Raw genomic sequence first — 12,358 nt, 5'->3', positions numbered from 1 at the left:
CTTACATCTTGGTCCCCTGTGGTCCGCAACCAGTCTTACAGAACTGTGTCGCGTCAGGTGGCAGCACGCATCAGTGCACACCTCGTCACTACTACCGTGACGCCCGACCATATCTGGTGTTGTGGGCTCGATGTGTGTTTGTTTTAGTGTTGTTACTGCTGTCTCATAATAAATTTGGTTATGTTATGTGAAACCGCCCATCGTTTATTTCTACCTGAGATAATTTTGTACAGCGTCAACAGCCAATGTAAAAGATTACTGCTTTGGATGCCGGGCATGACAACTAATCACATCTAGATTGTATTCCTGTTATTATTACTAGTGCCTAGTAAGATTTATGTTTGCTTGTGGTTTAATGTCAGACTAACACATCGAAGGTTGCCGGTGACACAAGGACTGGGAAGGTAGCGGCCGTGTCCTTAAGGGGAGGTGGATAACATTACAGAGAAACCTGACGTAAACATTGATCATATTTCAACGAGAATATCTTACTCCATTTTTTGCAATAAAACATCAAAATTCGCAGAACAGGTAAACTTCTTCTTATCTGTTAGCATCCTAAAAGTTTTCAATATTACTAGAAAATAGTGTTATTCTATATATTTTAAATATAGTACAACTTAATTTTTATCATGCATCCCAAATTTCAGGTACACTTTTCTAGGTAATGGCTGTACTTCAGGAGGTAAAATTTCTGAATTATACCTAATAGACTTGGTGAGTGATAATAGACTTTGGTCAGAACAAAAATTGTACTTACTTTTTATTTTCAGACACTTTAAATTTGTGATCTTGAAAATGGCAATTTAAAAAATAAGCTCTATGTGTCACTAAGGAACACATTTGTTGCTTTTTAGGTACATCTCACATATGACAGTACACAAAAATAGAATTCTTAATTTCAGCTCTGTGTATTTAATTGTTCCTTAGTAAAGTGTACCTAAAATTTAGGGTGAATACTAAAAATTATATTGTACTCTATTTAAGAAATATACAATAACTTTCGAAAAAGTACAAATTTGTCTGTTCTGAGAGTTCTTAATTTATATTGCAAAAATTGAAGTAAGGTATTCCAGTTCAAATCTTACCTATTTTATATCAATTTTGCCTGCAATGTCGTCCACTTACCCTTTATTAATGGTGCAATCGCTCCAGCCCCATTAAGTAAATATCGTTCTGAGACAAGTAGGCCTTCTCTTCTTACATGCAAAAAATTCAAGACTATATTTTAGCAAGATAATGCCAGACACGTGTGCATACAACCACATGTACCTGGAAGTAGTTTTTATTGTTATAAAGGTAACTGTAACAAAATATCGTCCCTGTTCCGCCAAAACGGCCAATGTGACAATGCTCTTCCTATCCATTATTTCCCTTACGACTAGTCAATCCTTCCAGCCACATATGGATATGCATTCCATCAGAACAATTTCCGTTGAGTTCATTTTCCTATGCAGATGTGTAAAGGAAAATGAACCTCAAATACATCGCACTTTAGGAGTGGGTAAATGCCATGCAAACATACATTCCTTCAGTATGGTACAGTAAAGTTCATTTTCCTTTACCCACGGACATAGGAAATTGAACTCAACGAAAATTGTTCTGATGGACTGCATGTCAATATATGGCTTGAAGGCATGACCAGTCTGAAGGGAAATAATGCATAGGACATTCGCCGTTTTGGCAGAACAGGGACGATATTCTTCCCTTGTTAACTCAAGTTATATTCAAGTGGCGAATATTTAAAAATGATTTAAATATTATATTTAAGTGGTCCGCCTATTCAATATGTATATATAAAATTTGTTACTTCTAGTGCATGTTGTTGTGAATAAAAACCATTGATTTAAAACTACGAGCATCTAACGATTTTATGAATACAACTGTTGGCTCCCACGAAATTTATCATCAAGGATTTAATGAATAATTCAACCAATTTTATTGAATGTATGACTTGCAACTTTAACAAAGTCCGGCTCCATAGCTAAATGGTTAGCGTACTGGCCTTTGGTCACAGGGGTCCCGGGTTCGATTCCCGGCAGGGTCGGGAATTTTAACCTTAATTGGTTAATTTCGCTGGCACGGGGACTGGGTGTGTGTGTGTGTGTGTGTCGTATTCATCATCGTTTCATCCTCATCACGACGCGCAGGTCGCCTACGGAAGTCAAATCAAAAGACCTGCATCTGGTGAGCCGAACATGTCCTCGGACACTCCCGGCACTAAAAGCCATACGCCATTTCATTTTCAACTTTAACAAAGTTTGCTAATAATTTATTTTAAATGTCCTTGCATATAAAAGTGTTTGCGATTTGTCCTTCCAATCTAATTATGTCATTTGTGTATTTTTACTTATTAGTCTATGTAATTTATTCCAGCTGATGATGTCTCTTAGGGGAAGAAACATGTACTAGATGCAATAAATTATATGTGTATTGAATAGCTGGACCACTTAAATATAATTTAAGTTATTCATTAATATTCGCTACTTGATTTTATAGTCAATACGCGTTTTTATATCAAAAGAAGCTGTTAAAGCTTGTTACATGTAATCAAGTCATGTTGACAAAAGGAGATGACATTCAACACTTCTAAAAATGAAAGTATCACTAAAAGTGTCATTTTTTTTCACAATTTGCTTTACATCGCACCGGCAGAGATAGGTTTTATGGCGACAACGGGATAGGAAAGGGCTAGGAGTTGCAACGAAGCGGCCATTGCGTTATCTAACGTACAGCCCCAGCATTGGCCTGGTGAGAAATTGAGAAAACACGGAAAACAATCCTCATGACTGCCAACAGTGGGGTTCGAACCCGTTTTCTCCCGGATGCAATTCGATATCTCGCGCCGTTGTTATGTTATTAGACCGGGCGAGTTGGCTATGCGGTTAGGAGCCCGCAGCTATGAGCCCGCATTCGGGAGATAGTGGGTTCGAACGCCACTGTCGCAGCCCTGAAGATGATTTTCCGTGGTTTCCCATTTTAACACCAGGCAAATGCAGGGGTTGTTCCTTAATTAAGGCCACGCCCACTTCCTTCCCACTTATAGGCCTTTCCTGTCCCATCGTCGCCAAAAGACCTATCCGTGTCTGTGCGACGTAAAGCAAATAACAAAAAAGAAAATTATTAGCTTCGTAAGTTAGCCAATCAGATCGCTTCGCTGGTGAATTCAAGTGGCTGTGTTGCTAAATATGCAATCAGCGTCAAAGAAAAGCACACCGCCGGTGTCACAGTAGCGCAGTTGCTATGACACAATCCTGTCAGCTTGTAGGTCCCTAGTTCAGTCCCTCCCCAGGCGAAGTTTTTCTCCGATTGGTGCTCTCAACCCGGGCTTAGCCCAAGTTCAGATTTAGCAACAGCGCCTCACAAAGCCGACAAGAAGCGATCTCATTGGCTGATAGAATGACATCCGCGCGAGATATCGACCTAATTATTTATCAGTATGACCAACTCTCTAACACTCTGTATTTATTTTCTGCTGGTTCCAGGCGCTGCAGGGCTACAAAGAGGGACTTGAGGACAGCGCGTTGGTGCTTATGCAGACGTTCCTCGGGTTCGCCACGGCGCTGGGATGTGTCGGATTCGGCCTCGTGGTGGTCCGTCCCAGTGAACAGTGCCTTATCTCCAGGCAGTACCTGTGTCAGGCGGCGATGGTGGGGATTGGTGAGTGGCTACCGTGTGTCGGGACTTTGACGACAGAGTTCTCTTCGTGAGTCCAAAGTTATATTTTAATAATAAGGGGATCAGTTAACTACATATTTACATATCATTGTGGATACCGTATTAAACTTTCAGTCTAACAATAATCAAAGAAAGAAAGAATGACTTTTTAGATTTGTATATGAGCATTTCGCTGTTCACGCGGAAATACGCAGGTTATAGTCTCCACCCGGCAGTCAAAAAAATTAGAAACGATACTTCACTTCTGGATAGGCTCATCACCGAAGGGTTCACTCAATCTACTCCAGAAATGAGTAACATGTTAGTTCCTGGGCGCAAAGACGACCGGTCATAGAGCTATTCACTCCATCCTATTTAATGCCGAGCTTACGGATAATGGAAGCCTGTATCTTCCACTTCACCCTGCATTTTCAATGCCTGTTTGTAGACAGCTTTGCTTTTCACTTATAAATGGGATATGATATTCGCAAACACAACAAATAAACGTTTATCGGACCAGGTAGATATAGCAAAGATGATAGACATGGGACTGTTTTTCTGTTTTACTTCTTAGATAAGAGTGATATTTTTACTAGTTTCTTCTCCCTAGATTTTTCCTTAACAGACACTCCAATCATTTACTGGATTTGCTATCTGAATCTCGAGCCCAAAAACACTCTCCATGATCCTAGGTCCACAAATAGTTAACAATTACACAGGCCTCAGTTCGTTGACAAAACTGATATTGAGGCTTTAAAATTCATATCATGATAGCGGTCAGTGTCATTGCATTGAGTTACATGATTATTATTATTATTATTATTATTATTATTATTATTATTATTATTATTATTATTATTATTATTATTATTATTATTAAATATGTGAACAAATTTCTCTAAACAAGGCTGACGTCAATGAACATGCCCGGCCGTAAAACAGGGCTTAACCCTTATGTAATGCTGACCCCAATTAAATGGGAAAATGCTGTGAATCCTAAAATAAATACCCTTCAAACAACAATCAGTAACATGAAACTGAGAACGTGTTTGGCAGTATAATTCCTGTAAGGATATATTTACCTCATAACTAAACCCCATGGCACAATAGCCCATGAAGGGCCTTGGCCTACCAAACGACCGCTGCTCAGCCCGAAGACCTGCATATTATGAGGTGACGAGTGGTCAGTACGACGAATCCCCTCGGCCGTTATTCTTGGCTCTCAAAACCGGGATATTTACCTCATACGTGAACATTGTTTCAAACTAAAGATGATTTCGTCAAAAATTAATCGATGTTTTCTTATAACTAGCGTATTCATCATTCAGAATTTATAGAACTCGCTCAATACTAGTAGACTGTCAATGGATACATTGACTTATGGTACTGTATAATAAAACCCTGTTGCATGTTAATCACTTGGAATAATTCACACTGTTGATTCTGATAAAAGAGTTGAGTGTTCCTAAAGCTGATTACTCTTTGCGGTTATTTTCCTTTCAGGTGTGTCTCTACTGGCGCTGAGCGCGGTGCAGGGTTACCATGGGTACGTACTCTTTGTGTGGCTGTACGGAGTGTGTCTTGGCGGCTTCCTCTACTCCCTCAAGATGTTCACCATGGAACGAGTGAGAACGAGGCATTTCACACGAGCTTGGAGCTTTGTCCAAGGCGCAGAGGCTTTACCAGTTCTTCTTGGAGTTCCCATCACAGGTAAAGTACCGCTCAAGTAGAATCAGTTGTACACAACACTTCTCCTTCTGTCATTGAGCAGACGGGCTAACAGTTTAGCTGTGCTCTACTGCAATTATAACTGTACCAAGAGATACTCTCCCTCGCCGTATTCTCTTAAATCTTCAATTTATACAGATCGATCTGCGTATATTGTATATTTGTAGTTAGTATGTTTTCTCCTTGTATCTTAATAAATACACATGTTGTCCCGTCCCCCTTATGGCCCCAGGGAAAAGCGAAAATTATTTCCGCCCTGGTGGCACCTTCCATATTATGTTGGCAAGCCTTCCTCCGCCCTGCGCACTTGTCGCGTTGTCTCTCCACCTTGCCCCTCCTCTCCCCTGCAGAGGGTGGGCACGGTGCTGTGGAATTCGGAGAGAACTTGGTTCAGTTCGCTTGGAGCGAGCAAGCCACCTTGTCGCCTAGCCGTGAGCGTGGAGGTAGGAGAAATGCTTGTCAACCAACTTCAGGCTTAAGGAGGGAGTTGTTTAATATTCAGAATGTAACATATTTGTTCTCTTGTCAGTAGAGGCTAAGGGCCTCAGTAAATAGTAAGAGGGCTTATTTCTGAAAAGGCTAATGTGTTAACTTGGTTTTTAAGTAATTCAGTATGTTGTCACTAAAGAACATTGTTCCCGAGGCTGAGCCTCGATTTCTTGGTCAAATGAGTGTAGCCCTCATGATAGTTGAATCGGTATGTTGCCTAAGGCCCCTGTAATTGCTAAGAATCGAGAATTGTAGTATTTGAATTGTCGGAGGGCAGGTCCCCCAATGAACACGAACTTTAATCTTGTTCGCACTTACTACTGTAATAAATGTTCAGCATTGTACACGACTCGGTTTTCGCTGACTGTGTTATCGCTTCCCTTGCTCGTTACTGGTATTCAGCCTTCGGTCTTAAAGCCAGCACCTTCCTTACTCGCATATCGCTGCCAATCCTTGGTGCAATAACCACACTGTACATTCATCTTTGTAAAAATTATCGATAATGGGCATACTTCAATATTGTGTGTGTGTTTGAGTCACAAATCCATAGAATGGTTTGATGTAGCTCTCCATGCTACCCTATTCTGCGCTAATATTTTCATTTAATTTCATTTCTGCGTAGCTACTGCGTCCTACATCTGCTCCAATCTGTTTGTCATATTTATACCTTAGTCTACCCCTACCGTTCTTACCGCCCACACTCCCCACAAAAACAAACTGCACAAGTCCTGGGTGTCTTAAGATGTGTCTTATCATTCTATCTGTTCTTCTCGTCAAATTTAGCCAAATACAACTCCTCTCATCAACTCGATTCAGTATCTCCTCATAAGTGATTCGATCTATCCATCTCACCTTGAGCACTCTTCTGTAACACCACATTTCATAAGCTTCTATTCTCTTTCCTTCTGAGCTAGTTATCGTCCATGTTTCACTTCCATGCAATGCCACGTTCCAGATGAAAAATCTTCAAAAACATATTTCTAATTCCTATATCAGTGTTCGAAGTGAGCAAATTTCTTTTCTTATGAAAAACCTTCTTTGCTTGTGATAGTCTGCATTTTATGTTCTCCTTACTTCTGCCATCGTTTGTTATATTACTACCCAAGTAACAATACTCATCTATTTCCCTTAAGACATCATTTACCAACCTAATATTACCTGCACCACCTGACTTCGTTCGACTGCACTCCATTACTTTTGTTTTGGACTTTTATTTTCATCTTGTACTCCTAACTCAAGACTCTGCCCATACCATTTAGCAATTTCTCCAGATCTTCAGCTGTCTCAGATAAAATAACAATAACATCAGTAAATCTCAGGGTTTTGGATGGTGATTCCCTTCCCAAATTCCTCTTTGATTTCCTTTACTGCCCGTTCTGTATAAACAATGAAAAAGAGGGGGGGGGGACAACTGCAGCCTTTTGGGATTGCTGCTTCTTTTTCAAAGCCCTCGATTCTTATCACCGCAGACTGATTTTTAAACAGATTGTAGCTAGTTATTCGTTCTCGTTATCTGATCCCCATCACCTTCAGTATGTTAAATAGCTTCGTCCAATCAACACTTCTATATTACGTTCCCCAAATTTCAAATGTATAATTTGTTGGGGATGACCACCACTTAGAGGTTTATCTTTGGACGCCTTTGCTGAATGTTCCCTTAAGTAATTTCTTTTTTCTTTTTCTTAATGTTATGAGCAGAGTCCGGACTTTTAGGCGCTAATTAGCTTAGAACGCAAAAATATTAAGCGAGAAACAGGTATACACTACCCTGTACAGCGGTTATGCTATGAGATTTGCATAGATGTTAGGGGTATGGCCTATAGAACTCCTAGAATGTATGTTACTCTTGCTACATTATGGAAGAACGGGTTGAAAAACACTTTCTATTTAGTTAGCATTCTAACCTATTACTGGCTAAAAATCCCATGTCTGGATGATAATGTAGCAGTAACACGTACGTAGTTGAGTTTATCAAACGCTTCCTTCTTCTTTGCTTTGCAGGTTACATCAATGAAAGTCATCCTAAAGCTGGATATTACTTTTCTTTCCTGTCCACGATGGTGGGAGCGGCGCTGCTCTTTCTGGTGGGAACTCCGAAGCGACCGCCACCAGATGCAGTCCCGGTGTTCGCGCCAATCCAAGAAATGTGTTCCTGCGCTCCGCCGTCCCCTGGTTACTTCCATCGACCTCGTTTGCCGAAAAGCATCTCGTTCGCCAATACACTTGATCTTCCTGACGTTCCATTGGGTTGTATATCAGAGGAAGGTCTGCCGGATAACTACATGATGGAGTATGAATTGTATGGCGGGCATAGGTTTCACGGTCATCGCCCTCTGAGGCCAAGCAAGAGCGTTCCCGAGGGCCTTGGAGTGCCACATCATCCATGGCCGCGACAACAGCCGAGGAATGTCACCGTTATTGAACAAATGACCACCTCAGTATGAAACGTTGTTCGAACTGCGATGACCGTTTTGAAAATTAGCCGAAATTCTTGTGCTTCTCAAACTTAAGTGAGAAACGTTCAGTCCTCCTGGTGTCTTGCACAGTTCTTTTCAATAACATACCTGAGTATCATTCGTGGGTATTAACATAAGGAATGATCTTCATTGGAGGATCATATTCACGAGGTTGTTAAGAAAGGTTACACATCTCTTCACATCGATGAGAGAGTATTTAGGGGTTGTAATAAGAATGTACGGGGGAGGAAGTATAAGACTTTGGTACGCCTGCAGCTAGAGTGTATGAGATCCTCCCCAGGACAGCTTGATAAAAGAAGTGGGAAAGCTTCAAAGGAAAGCAGCACGGTTTGCTCTGGGTGATTTCCGACAAAGGAGTAGTATTACGAGAATGTAGCAAACTTTGGTCTAGGAAGATTTGAGAGAAAGGGGACGAGATGCTCGACTAAGTGGTATGTTTCGAGCTGTCAGTGAAGAGTTGGCGTAGAATGACTTTAGTAGACGAATACGTTTGAGTGGTGCTTTTAATAATAATGTGAAGATAAAGTTGGAATTCAAGAGGACAAACTGGGGTAAATATTCATTTATAGGACGAGGAAAAAGAGACTGGAATAAATTATCAAGGAAAACGTTCGACAAATTTCCAAAATTCTTGAAAAGGTTACGAAAAATATAGGTAAACAATTGATAGGGAATCTGTTACCTGGACGACAGCCCTAAATGCTGATTGATTGATTGATTGATTGATTGATTGATTGATTGATTGATTGATTGATTGATTGATTGATTGATTGATTGATTGATTGATTGATTGATTGATTGATTGATTGATTGATTGATTGATTGATTGATTGATTGATTGATTGATTGATTGATTGATTGATTGATTGATTGATTGATTGATTGATTGATTGAATGATTGATTGATTGATTGATTGATTGATTGATTGATTGATTGATTGATTGATTGATTGATTGATTGATTGATTGATTGATTGATTGATTGATTGATTGATTGATTGATTGATTGATTGATTGATTGATTGATTGATTGATTGATTGATTGATTGATTGATTGATTGATTGATTGATTGATTGATTGATTGATTGATTGATTGATTGATTGATTGATTGATTGATTGATTGATTGATTGATTGATTGATTGATTGATTGATTGATTGATTGATTGATTGATTGATTGATTGATTGATTGATTGATTGATTGATTGATTGATTGATTGATTGATTGATTGATTGATTGATTGATTGATTGATTGATTGATTGATTGATTGATTGATTGATTGATTGATTGATTGATTGATTGATTGATTGATTGATTGATTGATTGATTGATTGATTGATTGATTGATTGATTGATTGATTGATTGATTGATTGATTGATTGATTGATTGATTGATTGATTGATTGATTGATTGATTGATTTGAGACAGCTTGGTCTTAGACAAAATTCTGTATCAAGTCAAGCATCATTTTAAGGGAAAGTCAGCAGAACTACAGGACCCTTATAACATTCGTTGAATTGAACTGAACATACAGGTCACAGGCGAATAAACTCTTTTGTGCAGCGTCAACATCGCATCCAATACGTAAGCAACGATTTAAAAGCAAAGTAAAAACTTCAACTCTTCAGGGAATAAAATAGTTTTTGTCTTCACATTCTTGAGAAATATTTGCATGGTAGGGAACTCAAAAAATTAACATTTGTCACAGAATACTTAAATTTTGGGTTATACACCTAATTTACATACTTATGTAGTTTGTGGAGTTGTACACCAATTTAGAGCGGATCAATAATAATAATAATAATAATAATCATAATAATAATAATAATAATAATAATAATAATAATAATAATAATGCCATTGCCTTTACGTTCCACTTACTACTTTTACGGCTTTCGGTGACGCGGGTATTCCGGAATTTTGTTGTTATTATTATTATTTTTTACTACAAATCAAACGGATTATATGGATGGTCTAGCGAAAAAGGGCAAGCCCCATGTACATTAGTTGCTTCACAGACCTACTGAGCTAATATATACAACAAATACATTCTTCACATATTTACACTCGTACAAAGGAGTCTCCTTTTACCTGCCAGCAAAGACACTATGCTGATGTATTTGAGCACCTTCAAATACCACTAGACTGAGTCAGGATCGAATCTGCCAAGTTTTGGTCAGAAGGCCAGCGCCTCAACCGTCTGAGGCAGTCAACTGTGCCCAGAGCAGATTTATCAACCTAAAAAAGCAATGGCCATATATACGCCAAATTCCATAAACTTACTTAATACGCATATAATATAATGTCATATTTGACAAATAGAGGAAAATTGTCAATATGAGAAAGTATTTTGAGCTGAACAACAGGTTCTAACTACATCATCCTTATCCAGCTCCTGCTGGCTTGAGGTATTTATGGCACTGCTCCATCTTCCTCTTTCCTTCCACCATTCCTCCTTCACGATCTTATCCCAGTCTAAATTTCGTCTTCTTATGCCGCTCTTCATTGATTCAATCTATCCTTTTCTAGGTCTCCCTCTTGCTCTCTTGCCCTCGCACTTTGCCTCCAACATCTATCATGGAATTAGGCCTATATTCTCCTCCATCCTCTTTACATGTCCAAACCACCTTAGTTTATTCTTTTCAACTCTCTCATTCAGCATTCCTATCCCAACTTCCTCCCTAACATCTTCATTTCACACTCTGTCTATCCTCGTCTTTCCTATCATACTGGCTTGAATTCTACTTTCTTTCCTGCTAGTCAAAGACCAAGTCTCAGCTGCATAAGTATGTATGGTTACATAGTACATTTTGTGCATTATCTCTTTACTTTTCCTTGGTGCTTCTTTGCTCAAACAAGTTTTCTTACACTTTGGTGGAACTATAATAAATACAAATTATATATGGCTTATTTCAAACATTACAATAGTCCACGTTTTGCAAAAAAAAACATCTGTGATCTATGGAGATGATAATGGGAGATAAAGAAGGGCTAGTTTCGTAGGAGAAAGCGATCTAGCCTCTGCCCCTTCAGATAATGAGAATTTCGTTAGAAATCGTTATGAAAGGCAGGAAAAATAAAGACATCGCAATATTAATACCGTCAGGGTCGGACGAAAGCAATAGTTGTCGAAAAGTTATAGGAAATTGAATATGAAAGATTAAAATAACTGGAATCAATGTCAAACTCCCACAACATCTCATAGTCTGTAACCACGGTGGGCAGCATTCAAAATCAGATTACTTCAACGTGCCCAAAAATTTACGCAAACCTATGACATCATTCGATTTCAGGGCAAATAATAGGAAAAAGATACTAGAGAAATTCAACATTATTCCATTAGTCTATACTCCAGAGAATACTTAGTTGCTTCACATCTGGCTAATAAACTTTGACTTCCAATACGTCCAGCTGTAAATATGCTACCTCCTCCCAGCCTGCTTTTGAAACTTTTTTTTTTTTGCTAGGGGCTTTACGTCGCACCGACACAGATAGGTCTTATGGTGACGATCTTTTGAAACATTAATAGCTTGAACACATCACAGTTTTTATGCTTATTCACTTGGACTCTTCAACCTTAAGATATGTATTACTGTCACAAGGTTCAAATAAAATATAAAGCATGGGTGATCTGTACTTTTCTATGGTACAAATTTCACGTATTGAGCGATTAAAATATCGTTGGAAAAATTGTATTACAATAATATCCCAAAAGCCGTTTGAGCAAAGTTTTAGGTTACTTGTGAACTGGTGTCAGAGTTTCTTTGACTTTCTATCGCAAATAATGATTTATACCATTTAACGCGAAATCAAAAAATCCACCTCTAGTTTAATACTGTGGAATGTACCATTTTAGTGTTGCATAAATGAATCTATCACGTTAACATGTATTCATCAATCATATTGAAGTGGGTTGTTCTGTTATCGTATGATACATTTCGTTTCCTGTGGTTATGACATCCCCATCGCGCGCTTTAATTCCCAAATTGTTAAATATTAAACG

The 12,358-nt window shown here is 38.8% G+C and overlaps 1 protein-coding gene across 1 annotated transcript in view; it reads left to right on the top strand.

The window, feature by feature from the left end:
• The window catches only part of LOC136883262 (monocarboxylate transporter 4-like), a 178,743-nt gene extending 170,425 nt beyond the window's left edge, over positions 1-8,318 (top strand). The window contains exons 5-7 of the mRNA XM_067155475.2: positions 3,486-3,660; positions 5,161-5,367; positions 7,876-8,318. Of these exons, the coding sequence (XP_067011576.2) occupies positions 3,486-3,660; positions 5,161-5,367; positions 7,876-8,318 (825 nt within the window). The remainder of the gene's footprint in view (positions 1-3,485; positions 3,661-5,160; positions 5,368-7,875) is intronic.
• The last annotated feature ends 4,040 nt before the right edge of the window (positions 8,319-12,358 follow it).

This window comes from Anabrus simplex, chromosome 1 (assembly GCF_040414725.1).
Source record: "Anabrus simplex isolate iqAnaSimp1 chromosome 1, ASM4041472v1, whole genome shotgun sequence".
NCBI classification, from domain to species: Eukaryota; Metazoa; Arthropoda; class Insecta; order Orthoptera; family Tettigoniidae; genus Anabrus; species Anabrus simplex.
The sequence above is the reverse complement of the archived record's forward strand: the minus strand, read 5'-3'. Positions and strand labels throughout refer to the sequence as shown.